The following is a 15,052-nucleotide window of genomic DNA, read 5'->3' as shown; positions in this document are numbered from 1 at the left end:
GGGTCCCGAGGGTCCCGAGGGTCCCGAGGGTCCCGGTACCCCACATTCCATGTGAGGGGGGGTCCCTGGAGGGCTCAGGACAGGCCGGGGGTGCCGGGGGGGTGCCGGTACCCCACGTTCCCATTTGAGGGGGGTCCCTGGAGGGCTCAGAACAGGCCGAGGGTCCCGGGGGGTCCCGGGGGTCCCCGTACCCCACATTCCCATTTGAGGAGGGTCCCTGGAGGGCTCAGGACAGGCCGGGGGTCCCGGCACCCCACATTCCCATTTGAGGGGGGGTCCCTGGAGGGCTCAGGACAGGCCGGGGGTCCCGGGGGTCCCGGTAGCCCACATTCCCATTTGAGGAGGGTCCCTGGAAGGCTCAGGACAGGCCGGGGGTCCCGCGGGGTCCCGGGGGTCCTGGTACCCCACGTTCCCATTTGAGGGGGGTCCCTGGAGGGCTCAGGACAGGCCGGGGGTCCCGGGGGTGTCGATACCCCACGTTCCATTTGAGGGGGGGTCCCTGGAGGGCTCAGGACAGGCCGGGGGTCCCGGGGGTCCCGGGGGTGCCGGTACCCCACGTTCCATTTGAGGGGGGTCCCTGGAGGGCTCAGGACAGGCCGGGGGTCCCGGTACCCCACGTTCCATTTGAGAGGGGTCCCTGGAGGGCTCAGGACAGGCCGGGGGTCCCGGGGGTCCCGGGGGGTGTCCCGGTACCCCACGTTCCATGTGAGGGGGGTCCCTGGAGGGCTCAGGACAGGCCGGGGGTCCCGGAGGGTCCCGGGGGTCCTGGTACCCCACGTTCCATTTGAGGGGGGTCCCTGGAGGGCTCAGGACAGGCCGGGGGTCCCGGGGGTGTCGATACCCCACGTTCCATTTGAGGGGGGGTCCCTGGAGGGCTCAGGACAGGCCGGGGGTCCCGGGGGTCCCGGGGGTGCCGGTACCCCACGTTCCATTTGAGGGGGGTCCCTGGAGGGCTCAGGACAGGCCGGGGGTCCCGGTACCCCACGTTCCATTTGAGAGGGGTCCCTGGAGGGCTCAGGACAGGCCGGGGGTCCCGGGGGTCCCGGGGGGTGTCCCGGTACCCCACGTTCCATGTGAGGGGGGTCCCTGGAGGGCTCAGGACAGGCCGGGGGTCCCGGGGGGGCCCGGGGGTCCTGGTACCCCACGTTCCATTTGAGGGGGGTCCCTGGAGGGCTCAGGACAGGCCGGGGGTCCCGGGGGTGTCGATACCCCACGTTCCATTTGAGGGGGGTCCCTGGAGGGCTCAGGACAGGCCGGGGGTCCCGGTACCCCACGTTGCCATTTGAGGAGGGTCCCTGCAGGGCTCAGGACAGGCCGGGGGTCCCGGTACCCCACATTCCATTTGAGGGGGGTCCCTGGAGGGCTCAGGACAGGCCGGGGGTCCCGGGGGTCCCGGGGGTGCCGGTACCCCACATTCCATGTGAGGGGGGGTCCCTGGAGGGCTCAGGACAGGCCTGGGGTCCCGGGGGTCCCGGTACCCCACGTTCCATTTGAGGGGGGTCCCTGGAGGGCTCAGGGCAGGCCGGGGGTCCCGGGGGTGCCGGGGGTCCCCGTACCCCACGTTTCCATTTGAGGGGGGTCCCTGGAGGGCTCAGAACAGGCCGGGGGTGTCGGTACCCCCCGTTCCATTTGAGGGGGGGGTCCCTGGAGGGCTCCGGACAGGCCGGGGGTCCCGGGGGTCCCGGTACCCCACGTTCCCTTTTGAGGGGGGTCCCTGGAGGGCTCAGGACAGGCCGGGGTTCCCGGGGGTCCCCGGGGGTCCCGGTACCCCACGTTCCCATTTGAGGGGGGTCCCTGGAGGGCTCAGGACAGGCCGGGGGTCCAGGGGGGTCCCGGGGGTCCCGGTACCCCACGTTCCATGTAAGGGGGGTCCCTGGAAGGCTCAGGACAGGCCGAGGGTCCCCGGGGGTGCCGGTACCCCACGTTCCATTTGAGAGGGGTCCCTGGAGGGCTCAGGGCAGGCCGGGGGTCCCGGTACCCCCCGTTCCATTTGAGGGGGGTCCCTGGAGTGCTCAGGACAGGCCGGGGGTCCCCGGGGGTCCCCGTACCCCACGTTCCATTTGAGGGGGGGTCGCAGACCATTCCCGCCGCGCCGCGTGCGCCCGGACACATTTGAGCGCCGCACCGCCGGAAGCCCGTTCCGCGCGGGGCGTGGGGGGGAACGCGATGGGACAAACCAGGGCGGGATGGGAGAGGACGGGACGGGATGCGATGGGATGAGGCGGGATGGGATGAGACGGGACGTGTCGGGATGGGATGGGGTGAGACGGGAGAGGCAGAACGGGGCGGAACCGGGCGGAGCGGGCAGCGGCGCGGGCGGCCGGCGGAACGGAAGGACGCGGAACGGAAGGCGCGCGGGCGCGTTTCCGGGGGCCGGCCCGGTGCGCGGAGCGGCGATGGCGGCGGGCGGGCGGCGCTGAGGGACCGGCCATGGAGCGCGGGCCGGGCCGGCCCAGCCTGCAGCTCGTCCAGCAGGCCGTGCAGGCGCTCTACCACGACCCCGACCCCAGCGGCAAGGAGCGGGCGAGCTGCTGGCTGGGCGAGCTACAGCGCTCGGTGAGAGCCGCGGGCGGCGGGTACCGGGCCCGGGCTCGCGGGGAGGCCTCGGGCCGCATCCGGGGTGGGGCGGGGCAGGGAACGGCGGCACCGTGGCGGCCCCGGGGAGCCTCTGTCCCGCCGCTGCTGCTTCCCGCTGCTCTGTGGCTGGCCTGTCCCTGGGAGTGCTCCGGAGAGAGATAATTTCCTGGGGTTGGAGGGACGGGACACGGGGAATGGCTCCCAGTGCCGGAGGGCAGGGCTGGACGGGAGATGGGGAGAGAATTCCTGCCTGGGAGGGTGGGCAGGCTCTGGGCTGCAATTGCCAGAGCAGCTGTGGCTGCCCCTGGATCCCTGGCAGTGGCCAAGGCCAGGCTGGGCACTGGGGCTGGGAGCAGCTGGGCCACTGGGAGGGGTCCCTGCCATGGCAGGGGGACACTGGAGGGTCCCTAAGGTCCCTTCCCACCCAAACCATTCCCAGGAACCGTGATTACCGCCAGGATCAAGGGGCTGGGACGTTTGGCACAGCCCTGAGGTAGCTGGGAAGGAGCAATCGGCTCCTGGAGGGGAATTTGGGCTCCCTCAGGGCCCAGAGAGCCGCCGGCATCCGTGAGGGGATGGAGCCAAGGCCTCGTTCCCTCCCCAGAGCCCTCCGGACACACCCCCAGCCCCTTCCCTTCCCTGCTCGGTGTGTCCCAGCCCCTGCTCTGTCCCTTCCTGCCCTTTGGCCAGTCCTGCAGCTCGTTGTTCCCACAAACTCGTGGGTTCCCGTTTTCCCCTCTGTGCTGTGGAACACTCCAGTTCCTGTCAGAGATCCCAGGGGGTGTCCGTGGCTGGGTTTGGGGGGCTCTGGGGGCTGCTCCCCCCGTGGGTTTGGGGGCTGCTCCCCCCGTGGGTTTGGGGGCTGCTCCCCCCGTGGGTTTGGGAGCTGCTCCCCCCGTGGGTTTGGGGGCTGCTCCCCCCGTGGGTTTGGGGGGCTCTGGGGGCTGCTCCCCCCGTGGGTTTGGGGGCTGCTCCCCCCGTGGGTTTGGGAGCTGCTCCCCCCGTGGGTTTGGGGGCTGCTCCCCCCGTGGGTTTGGGGGGCTCTGGGGGCTGCTCCCCCCGTGGGTTTGGGGGCTGCTCCCCCCGTGGATTTGGGGGGCTCTGGGGGCTGCTGCCCCCGTGGGTTTGGGGGGCTCTGGGGGCTGCTCCCCCCGTGGGTTTGGGAGCTGCTCCCCCCGTGGGTTGGGGGGCTCTGGGGGCTGCTCCCCCCCCGTGGGTTTGGGGGGCTCTGGGAGCTGCTCCCCCCGTGGGTTTGGGGGGCTGCTCACCCCCTGGGTCTGGGGGGCTCTGGGGGCTGCTCCCCCCGTTTGCCCCTGGGCAGGGGCTGTGCCAGAGCAGAGATGTGGGACAGCTGGAGGAGGAGATTTACATTTCAGGGATGTTCCCTTCCCAGGCTCCCCTGAACGGGGGTGAGACCCCCAGAATTCCTGTCCCAGGGACCCCCAAACTGGGGTCACGCTGTGGGGCCGGGGGTTGCTGGGTGGGACCCCCAGAATTCCTGTCCCAGGGACCCCCAAACTGGGGTCACGCTGTGGGGCCGGGGGTTGCCTGGGTGGGACCCCCAGGATTCCTGCTGGGTGAAGGGGTGCCCTCAGGTCAGCCCCCATCCCAGGAGAGTTTGGGGTTTGTATTCCCGAGTTCTGTGTGCCTGTGCAGGGCTGGGATCTCTGCTCCAGCTTCCCTGGGCTTTTCCCTGGGCTGGGTTGGTGTATCAGCAGTGGTAACAGTGACAGTAATAACAGCAATATTAACAATAATAACAACAAGGACAATGTCACTGTTAGCACAGCACAGCCCAGCAGCATTCCTGCTTCTCCCCTTTCCTTGTCCTGCTCCCCTGGTGCTCTCAGAATCAATCCCAGTTATTTCTGGGTGTTCCAGGCCCAGCATCGTCCTCTCCTGGGTGATTGCAGCCCCCATGGGCAGTGAGTGACCCTGCACTGCAGAGCTCCCCTGGCACGGCCTGGGAGGGATGGGATGCTCCAGAGGGGCCTTTCCCAGCCTGGGGACCACGGTGACACTGGGGCTGGTGGCCCTGGCTGGTGTTTGTCCCTAAGTTTGTGCCCTGGTGTGGCTCAGGGCTGTGGCATTAACCCCCCAGGGGTGTTTGCCCTGGTCCTGTCTGTGCCAGCCTGTCCCTGCAGTGCCACCTGTGTCACCCGGGGAGGGCACACCCCTGTGCCCCTTCAGAGTGCCCAGCCTGGGCAGTTCTGTCCGTCCCTGCAGTGCCACCTGTGTCACCCCGTGAGGACACACCCCTGTGCCCCTTCAGAGCGCCCAGCCTGAGCAGTTCTGTCCGTCCCTGCAGTGCCACCTGTGTCACCCCAGGGAGGGCACACCCCTGTGTGTGAGTGCTCAGCCTGGGCAGTTCTGTCCGTCCCTGCAGTGCCACCTGTGTCACCCCGTGAGGACACACCCCTGTGCCCCTTCAGAGCGCCCAGCCTGAGCAGTTCTGTCCGTCCCTGCAGTGCCACCTGTGTCACCCAGGGAGGACACACCCCTGTGTGTGAGTGCTCAGCCTGGGCAGTTCTGTCCGTCCCTGCAGTGCCACCTGTGTCACCCCGTGAGGACACACCCCTGTGTGTGAGCACTCAGCCTGGGCAGTTCTGTCCGTCCCTGCAGTGCCACCTGTGTCACCCCGTGAGGACACACCCCTGTGCCCCTTCAGAGCGCCCAGCCTGAGCAGTTCTGTCCGTCCCTGCAGTGCCACCTGTGTCACCCGGGGAGGGCACACCCCTGTGTGTGAGTGCTCAGCCTGGGCAGTTCTGTCCGTCCCTGCAGTGCCACCTGTGTCACCCCGTGAGGACACACCCCTGTGTGTGAGCACTCAGCCTGGGCAGTTCTGTCCGTCCCTGCAGTGCCACCTGTGTCACCCGGGGAGGACACACCCCTGTGTGTGAGTGCTCAGCCTGGGCAGTTCTGTCCGTCCCTGCAGTGCCACCTGTGTCACCCGGGGAGGGCACACCCCTGTGTGTGAGCGCTCAGCCTGGGCAGTTCTGTCCGTCCCTGCAGTGCCACCTGTGTCACCCCGTGAGGACACACCCCTGTGTGTGAGCACTCAGCCTGGGCAGTTCTGTCCGTCCCTGCAGTGCCACCTGTGTCACCCGGGGAGGACACACCCCTGTGTGTGAGTGCTCAGCCTGGGCAGTTCTGTCCGTCCCTGCAGTGCCACCTGTGTCACCCCGTGAGGACACACCCCTGTGTGTGAGTGCCCAGCCTGGGCAGTTCTGTCCGTCCCTGCAGTGCCACCTGTGTCACCCGGGGAGGGCACACCCCTGTGTGTGAGCGCTCAGCCTGGGCAGTTCTGTCCGTCCCTGCAGTGCCACCTGTGTCACTCCATGAGGATACACCCCTGTGCCCCTTCAGAGTGCCCAGCCTGGGCAGTTCTGTCCATCCCTGCAGTGCCACCTGTGTCACCCGGGGAGGACACACCCCTGTGTGTGAGTGCTCAGCCTGGGCAGTTCTGTCTGTCCCTGCAGTGCCACCTGTGTCACCCAGGGAGGACACACCCCTGTGCCCCTTCAGAGTGCCCAGCCTGGGCAGTTCTGTCTGTCCCTGCAGTGCCACCTGTGTCACCCGGGGAGGGCACACCCCTGTGTGTGAGTGCTCAGCCTGGGCAGTTCTGTCCGTCTGCCTCTGCTGGGGTGAGCTCTCAGGGCTGGGCTCCCTCTGGAGCTGTAATCGCAGAATCCTGGAGTGGCTGGGTGGGGAGGGGTCTCAAAGCTCATCCCACTCCACCCTTCCATGGCAGGGACACCTCCCACTGCCCCGGGTGCTGCCAGCCCCAGCCGTGGGCTCTGCCAGGGGCGTGGTGCTGAGCTCTGTTTGCCAGGATGGTCAGAGCCTTGTGGAGACGAGAAGGCAAAGCCTAAAGCTGAGTTTGGGTGCCTGGGTCACTCTGGGGGGGCTCAGGTTGGGCATGGGCACACCCAGAGCTGGGTGAGATCCCCACAGTTCCCATCTCTGGGATTTCTGGCAGGGTGTGGGGCTCAGGTTTGGGTCTGGCAGGATGTGGGGCTCAGGTTTGGGTCTGGAGGGCACTGGGGGCTCAGGTTTGGGTCTGGCAGGATGTGGGGATCAGGTTTGGGTCTGGCGGGATGTGGGGCTCAGGTTTGGGTCTGGAGGGCACTGGGGGCTCAGGTTTGGGTCTGGCAGGATGTGGGGCTCAGGTTTGGGTCTGGAGGGCACTGGGGGCTCAGGTTTGGGTCTGGAGGGCACGGGGGGCTCAGGTTTGGGTCTGGAGGGCACTGGGGGCTCAGGTTTGGGTCTGGAGGGCACTGGGGGCTCAGGTTTGGGTCTGGAGGGCACTGGGGGCTCAGGTTTGGGTCTGGAGGGCACTGGGGGCTCAGGTTTGGGTCTGGAGGGATGTGGGGCTCAGGTTTGGGTCTGGAGGGCACTGGGGGCTCAGGTTTGGGTCTGGAGGGCACTGGGGGCTCAGGTTTGGGTCTGGAGGGCACTGGGGGCTCAGGTTTGGGTCTGGAGGGCACTGGGGGCTCAGGTTTGGGTCTGGAGGGCACTGGGGGCTCAGGTTTGGGTCTGGAGGGCACTGGGGGCTCAGGTTTGGGTCTGGAGGGCACTGGGGGCTCAGGTTTGGGTCTGGAGGGCACTGGGGGCTCAGGTTTGGGTCTGGAGGGCACTGGGGGCTCAGGTTTGGGTCTGGCAGGATGTGGGGCTCAGGTTTGGGTCTGGCAGGGTGTGGGGCTCAGGTTTGGGTCTGGAGGGCACTGGGGGCTCAGGTTTGGGTCTGGAGGGCACTGGGGGCTCAGGTTTGGGTCTGGAGGGCACTGGGGGCTCAGGTTTGGGTCTGGAGGGCACTGGGGGCTCAGGTTTGGGTCTGGCAGGATGTGGGGCTCAGGTTTGGGTCTGGAGGGCACTGGGGGCTCAGGTTTGGGGTCAGTCAGCTCCCCTGGCAGCCTCGTTCTCACCTTTCCTGCTGGCTGTTCCTGGGAAATGGGGCCGGGCTTGCACAGCCCTGGAGAGCTGGGCTGGAGGTGCAGGCTGACCTAGATCCCAGGATGTGAGGATCCCTCAGGCCGTGTGCTGGGAGCTCTGTGGGGGCTCGTTCCAGGCTGGCTGGGGGTTCCTGAGCTGTGCCCAGTGCGGGGATTGGCCTTGTCCCAGCTCCCCCAGCCCCGTGGCTGAGTCCCTCTGCATCCCTGGTGCATCCCTGGTGCATCCCTGTGCCTGGAGCAGAACCCTGGAGAATGTTCTGAGGGGATCCAGGGCTGGGAGCCGAGTGGAGCTTGGTTTGGGTTTTAGTGGGGGGTCAGGAAGTGCTTTCCAGGAAGGAAATCCTCTGGGTTTATAGGATTCCTGAATGTGCCATGAGGAGTTCCAGGCATAGAAACAGCTTCTTGTAGTCATTGGTGCTCACAGCCCGTTAATAATCGTGCTCTTTGCTGAGCTGGGCTCCCAGAGGATTATCTGTGTGCCCTGGGGGGTTTGGGAGGATCTCCCTCTGACACCGTGTCCATCCAGTCTGGAAATTCCCTCCTTAATTGAGGGAAGGAGTTCAGTGAGAGAATTCTGTGGGATTCTGGCTGGTTTAGGTGTTGAGGTTTTTGTTTATTCCCAGCCTGGGCATTCCCTGTACAAATAAATCCGGGGGGGATGTTTATGGCAGCAGTGCCTCCAGGTTTTTCTCACTCCCTGTTAGAGTCATTCCAGGTGAGTTTTACCAGGAGTAGCTGGAGATCCTGGGGTTGCTGGCCATGGAGCAGCTGGGGAGGGAGGATCAGAGCCTGGAAACAGCAGAGGAATTGGTCTGGAGGGTCTGGCAGGAGCAGCATTCCATGGGGATAGCTGCTGTGTCCCGTGGGAAGCTGCAGGTGTGACAGGGGACTGAACCTGGAGGAGCCCTGGGGAGGTGGCACCTGGGGACATGGGGCAGGGGTGGCCTTGGCGTGCTGGGGACTCCGTGGGCTCTGGGGTTTCCAGCTCACAGATCCTGTGGGAAGGAGGAAGGGAGAGGAGAGGAGAGGAGAGGGGAGCAGTGGGGTGCTGGGGGTCCCAGCCCTCCCCTGCCTGTCTGGGCCCTTTGGGATCTGCAGCTGGCTCCAGCTGCATTCCAGGCTGCAGTGGCAGAAATTCTGGGAGTGGGATCAGGAGCCAGGCCCTGGGCTGCTGCCAGCTGTCACAATTTCCTTTTCCATGTACAGGAGGTTGGGTTTTCCTGGGAACCAGCCTGGTTCCTGCTGATCCTGCCTGGTGTCCTCTCATTCCCCTGTGCCCTGCTGGAGAGCCCTGGCAGCCCTGGCCCAGGGTTTGGGTCTGGAGCTTTGGTGGGATGGAGCCTCTGGGCTCTGCTGTCCTGCCTGGGGGACAGGTTTGGGATTATTTTTCCTTCCAGGCTGGAATGCAGCTGGAAGCCAGGCTGGGCAGGCAGTGGTTTGTAACAAAGAGCTGTTGGGCTGACTGGCCAGGGGCTGTGATGGAATTGCCTTTAGTGAGGCTGGAATGAGGACCAGAGATGGGTTTTAGGGTGGCAGAGGTTTTGTTTCACCCTGGATCGAGCTCAGGGGAGTCCTGTGGCCCAAAGGTGGTCAGAGAGCTGGGCTGGCAGCACGGGGTGGGCTCTGCACTCGGGGATGTTTGGGGAATCCTGGGGGGAAAGGGACCCCAGAGCCCCCCCAGTGCCCCCCTGGCATGGCAGGGAGCCCTCCCAGTGGCCCAGCTGCTCCCAGCCCCAGTGCCCAGCCTGGCCTTGGCCACTGCCAGGGATCCAGGGGCAGCCACAGCTGCTCTGGCAATTGCAGCCCAGGCAGGAATTGCTGCCCAGGATCCCAGCCAGCCCTGCCCTGTGGCACTGGGAGCCATTCCCTGTGTGCTGTCCCTCCAGCCTTGTCCCCAGTCCCTCTCAGCTCTCCTGGAGCCCCTGCAGGCCCTGGCAGGGCTCTGAGCTCTCCCTGGATCCTGTTCCTGTCCAGGGAGCACCCCCAGCTCTCCCAGGCTGGATCCCTGGGAGCTGAGGGGCTCCAGCCCTGGAGCAGCCCCGGGGCTCCTCTGGGCTCTCCAGCAGGACAGGGCTGTGCTTCCATTGGGGAATTTGGACTTCCTGCAGTCCCTGACCCCTCAGTGCCAGCCCAGCCCTGCCCACTGACCCCACCCTGGTTTCCCCTCAGGTCCATGCCTGGGAGATCTCGGACCAGCTGCTGCAGATCCACCAGGATGTGGAGTCCTGCTACTTCGCGGCGCAGACCATGAAGATGAAGATCCAGACTTCCTTCTATGAGCTCCCCACGGATTCCCACGCCTCACTCCGGGACTCTTTGCTGTCCCACATCCAGAACTTGAAGGACCTGTCCCCGGTCATTGTCACACAGGTGGGTGATGGAGCTGCTCCCTCCCTGTCCTGCCTCCTGCCAGCTCTCCCTGGGCTGGAAAACAGAGAGGGCTGATCCCTGCTCCCACACAGGATTGTTTTCCCTCCTTCCTCACTTGGTCCCTTTGGTTGCCTCCATCACTTCATCCTCGTTTGCTGTTTGGAGGGGAGGAGCAGGGCGTTTCCCTGTGCTCTGCCGTGGAGACCAGGCCCAGCAGTGCCCTGGCTGTTGAGGGGATTTCTCTGCACCCCTCATTCCCATTATCCACCCCTTCCTGCGGCACTGGGGGGCCTGACACCCCCAGCTGAGGCCAGGGTGCTGCTGCAGCCCTGGATGTTCTGCAGGGAGTGCCAGCCCTCGGGGCAGCCCGAGCTCCCCCAGGGATGTGGGGATGGATCCCGGGGTTCCCTGCCCATGGGCCATGCTGGGAATGTTCCCAGTTACACCTGGCAGGATGTTGGGGGTGGATTGCAGAGCTGCCTGCCAGCCCTGTGTGCTGGGCACATCCCAGCACTCCCCAGCTGATCCGTGTGCTCTCCTTCCCTCCCTCCCAGCTCGCTCTGGCAATAGCTGACCTCGCCCTGCAGATGGCTTCGTGGAAGGGCTGTGTGCAGACCCTGGTGGAGAAGTGAGTGCCTGTTCCTGTCTCCTGGGGGTTGTTCCGTGGGCTGGGGCTGTGTGGGGCAGCACAGGGAGGTTTTCCTCTCGTGATCCCCGATTTCAGGTGCCCTGGGTGGTGGCAGGAGGGGCTGTCTGCTCACAGCCCAGCACTCAGCGCTTTTCCTCATCCCTGTTTTGTTTGGGATGATCCCTCTTCTCTCAGCTCTTTGTGTGCTGTGGAATGGAGCAGTGGGGCTGGAGCTGGCCCCAGATGTCCCCAAGGGTTGCACAGTGACAGCAGCAGCCCCTGGGGCTGGCCCCTGTTGGGTGTCCCCAGATGTCCCCAAGGGTTGCACAGTGACAGCAGCAGCCCCTGGAGCTGGCCCCTGTTGAGTGTCCCCAGATGTCCCCAAGGGTTGCACAGTGACAGCAGCAGCCCCTGGAGCTGGCCCCTGTTGGCTGTCCCCAGATGTCCCCAAGGGTTGCACAGTGACAGCAGCAGCCCCTGGAGCTGGCCCCTGTTGGCTGTCCCCAGATGTCCCCAAGGGTTGCACAGTGACAGCAGCAGCCCCTGGGGCTGGCCCCTGTTGGGTGTTCCCAGATGTCCCCAAGGGTTGCACAGTGACAGCAGCAGCCCCTGGGGCTGGCCCCTGTTGGTTGTCCCCAGATGTCCCCAAGGGATGCACAGTGACAGCAGCAGCCCCTGGAGCTGGCCCCTGTTGGGTGTCCCCAGATGTCCCCAAGGGATGCACAGTGACAGCAGCAGCCCCTGTTGGGTGTCCCCAGATGTCCCCAAGGGATGCCAGTGACAGCAGCAGCCCCTGGAGCTGTCCCCAGATGTCCCCAAGGGTTGCACAGTGACAGCAGCAGCCCCTGGAGCTGGCCCCTGTTGGCTGTCCCCAGATGTCCCCAAGGGTTGCACAGTGACAGCAGCAGCCCCTGGGGCTGGCCCCTGTTGGCTGTCCCCAGATGTCCCCAAGGGATGCCAGTGACAGCAGCAGCCTCTGGAGCTGGCCCCTGTTGGGTGTCCCCAGATGTCCCCAAGGGTTGCACAGTGACAGCAGCAGCCCCTGGGGCTGGCCCCTGTTGGGTGTCCCCAGATGTCCCCAAGGGATGCACAGTGACAGCAGCAGCCCCTGGAGCTGGCCCCTGTTGGGTGTCCCCAGATGTCCCCAAGGGTTGCACAGTGACAGCAGTGGCTGCTGGAGCTGGCCCCTGTTGGCTGTCCCCAGATGTCCCCAAGGGATGCACAGTGACAGCAGCCCCTGGGGCTGGCCCCTGTTGGCTGTCCCCAGATGTCCCCAAGGGATGCACAGTGACAGCAGCAGCCCCTGGGGCTGGCCCCTGTTGGCTGTCCCCAGATGTCCCCAAGGGATGCACAGTGACAGCAGCAGCCCCTGTTGGCTGTCCCCAGATGTCCCCAAGGGTTGCACAGTGCCAGCAGCAGCCCCTGGGGCTGGCCCCTGTTGGGTGTCCCCAGATGTCCCCAAGGGATGCACAGTGACAGCAGCAGCCCCTGGGGCTGGCCCCTGTTGGCTGTCCCCAGATGTCCCCAAGGGATGCACAGTGACAGCAGCAGCCCCTGTTGGCTGGCCCCTGTTGGCTGTCCCCAGATGTCCCCAAGGGATGCACAGTGACAGCAGCAGCCCCTGGGGCTGGCCCTGTGTCCATGGGCAGCAGGAGGGGATGGGGTTTGTCCGGGCAGTGGCACCTGGGCTCTCAGAGCTCCTGGGCTGGCAAAGCTGCTGTCCCTGCTCTGTTGGCAATCCCTGAGCTGAGCCATCCTGGGGGCTGCCCTGGGCAGGGCTGTCCCTGAGGCAGGACTGCAATCCCTGGAATGTCCAACCGTGGGATGCTTGGGGTGGGAAGGGACCTTAACCCCCCCAGTGCCGGGGATGCCCTGCAGCCCTCCCAGGGGAGTGTCCCTGTCCCCTGCAGGTACAGCAATGACGTGACGTCGCTGCCCTTCCTGCTGGAGATCCTGACGGTGCTGCCCGAGGAGGTGCACAGCCGCTCGCTGCGCATCGGCGCCAACCGCCGCACCGAGATCATCGAGGACCTGGCCTACTACTCCAGCACCGTGGTGTCCCTGCTGGTGAGCGGGGCTGGGCTGGGCCGGGCTGGGCGGGGCTGGGCTGAGCTGGGCTGGGCTGGGTTGGGCTGGGCTGGGTTGGGCTGGGCTGGGCTGGGATGGGATGGGATGGGCTGGGCTGGCCTGGGCTGGCCTGGGCTGGGCTGGGCTGGGCTGGCCTGGGCTGGGCTGGGCTGGGCTGGGCTGGGCTGGGCTGGGCTGGCGTGGGATGGGCTGGGCTGGGCTGGGCAGGGCTGGCCTGGGCTGGGCATGGCTGGGCTGGGCATGGCTGGCCTGGGCTGGGCTGGGCTGGGCTGGGCTGGGCTGGGCAGGGCAGTGCCGTGCCTCCAGCTGGCCTGGCCTGGGCTGGGCGGGGCCAGCCTGGGCTGGCCTGGGCTGGCCTGGGCTGGGCTAGGCTGGGCTGGGCTGGGCTGGGCAGTGCAGTGCAGTGCCGTGCCTCCAGCTGGGCTGGGCTGGGCTGGGCTGGGCTAGGCTGGGCTGGGCCGGCCTGAGCTGGCCTGGCCTGGCCTGGCCTGGGCTGGGCTGGGCTGGGCAGTGCAGTGCCGTGCCTCCAGCTGGGCTGGGCTGGGCAGTGCCTCCAGCTGGCCCCACAGCACCCAGCCCAAATCCTGGATCCTGGGCTGGAAAAGCCCTCAGAGCCCATCCAGTCCAACCATCCCCCAGCACTGACCTGGGCCCAAGTGCCACATCCACACGGCTCTGAAATCCCTGCAGGGATGGGGACTCCAGCCCTGCCCCAGGCAGCTGTGCCAGGGATGGGCAGCCCTTTCCAGGAAGGAATTTTTCCAGTGTCCAGCCTGAGCCTCCCCTGGCACAGCTTGAGGCTGCTTCCCCCTATCAAGTGTCAGGAGATGGAGCTGGGCTGTGTCCTCTGCTCTGAGCTCTGGTGTTGCTGGAGAAGCCTCTTCCCCCCTTCCATGTTTATCCTGGTGGAGTTCCTGCCAGTGCCACTGCAGCTGTCACCCTGCCCAGCTCCACCTGTTCCTGGGATAAACTGAGCAAGTCCTTCACCTTCCTCGAGTCCCCATCCGGTGCCAGCCTGCCCAGCCAGCCCCAGCTTTTCCAGGGACACCTGGGAGATCCTGCCTGGAATATCAGGAGTCCCCACACTGGGCTGTCCCCTCCAGCCGTGTCCAGCCCCAGCTTTTCCTGGGAGATCCTGGCTGGAATATCAGGAGTCCCCACACTGGGCTGTCCCCTCCAGCTGTGTCCAGCCCCAGCTTTTCCAGGGACACCTGGGAGATCCTGGCAGGAATATCAGGAGTCCCCACACTGGGCTGTCACCTCCAGCTGTGTCCAGCCCCAGCTTTTCCCAGGATCCCTGGGAGATCCTGGCAGGAATATCAGGAGTCCCCATGCTGGGCTGTCCCCTCCAGCCATGTCCAGCCCCAGCTTTTCCAGGGACACCTGGGAGATCCTGCCTGGAATATCAGGAGTCCCCACACTGGGCTGTCCCCTCCAGCCATGTCCAGCCCCAGCTTTTCCCAGGATCCCTGGGAGATCCTGGCAGGAATATCAGGAATCCTCACACTGGGCTGTCCCCTCCAGCCATGTCCAGCCCCAGCTTTTCCAGGGACACCTGGGAGATCCTCCCTGGAATATCAGGAGTCCCCACACTGGGCTGTCCCCTCCAGCTGTGTCCAGCCCCAGTTTTTCCCAGGATCCCTGAGTGATCCTGGCAGGAATATCAGGAGTCCCCACACTGGGCTGTCCCCTCCAGCCGTGTCCAGCCCCAGCTTTTCCCAGGATCCCTGGGTGATCCTGGCTGGCACTCTGGGGACATGGGCAGTGTCACCTCGCCCTGGTACTCGTGACCACTTGGAGCTGACACAGGATCACCAAGGGCTGGCCCTGTCCCTGCACACTCCTGCTCCCTCTGCACCTGCCTAAAGCTTTCCTGGGCTTTCCCTGGTGCTGCCAGCATGGGCATTTCCACCACCTACCCAAAAGAGCCAAATTTATATTTTCTGTGTGGGATTTAAATGCCAAGTTCCCATTTTCAGTTGCAAAACGTGGGGTTAAAGCATCGTTCCAGGCACTGTGATGAGGTCCAGCATTCTGCCTTTAAAGTGTCAAGTGAGGAGAGAAGATCTCTTGTGCAAGGATTCCTGGGCCAGTCCAGGGGGTCTGGGGTCTTCCTCCATGTCCTGCCTGTCCACCTCTGCCCCTTTCCCTGTGCCTGTGGGGGCTGGGGCTGTGGGCAGGATCAGCTGGAGCTTTGGCCTGCCCTGGGAATGAGCTGCTGCCATCCCACAGCTCAGCACGTCCTGGCTTGGCCGCTGGGGTGGTTTGTTTGGAATGTCCCTGGGACAGGTCTGCCCTCAGCACAGCTTCTCTCTGCAGAGGTGGTTTGTGGGGAGGGGGATTGAGGTGGGATTTGTGGGTGTGAACATCCCTGATGGGATCCTGCAGGAGCAGCAATGAGGGAGGCACTGCAGCTGGCACAGAGGGTCTGGGCTGT

The 15,052-nt window shown here is 65.6% G+C and overlaps 1 protein-coding gene across 1 annotated transcript in view; it reads left to right on the top strand.

Moving 5' to 3' along the window:
• Positions 1-2,398: 2,398 nt before the first annotated feature.
• TNPO3 (transportin 3) overlaps positions 2,399-15,052 on the top strand; it is a 64,105-nt gene continuing 51,451 nt past the window's right edge. Inside the window, exons 1-4 of the mRNA XM_033058879.2 lie at positions 2,399-2,556; positions 9,699-9,899; positions 10,454-10,527; positions 12,438-12,594. Coding sequence (XP_032914770.1) covers positions 2,431-2,556; positions 9,699-9,899; positions 10,454-10,527; positions 12,438-12,594 — 558 coding nt within the window. The 5' untranslated portion in view covers positions 2,399-2,430. The remainder of the gene's footprint in view (positions 2,557-9,698; positions 9,900-10,453; positions 10,528-12,437; positions 12,595-15,052) is intronic.

The sequence above is a fragment of the Catharus ustulatus genome, chromosome 4, assembly GCF_009819885.2.
Source record: "Catharus ustulatus isolate bCatUst1 chromosome 4, bCatUst1.pri.v2, whole genome shotgun sequence".
NCBI lineage: Eukaryota > Metazoa > Chordata > Aves > Passeriformes > Turdidae > Catharus > Catharus ustulatus.
The sequence above is the reverse complement of the archived record's forward strand: the minus strand, read 5'-3'. Positions and strand labels throughout refer to the sequence as shown.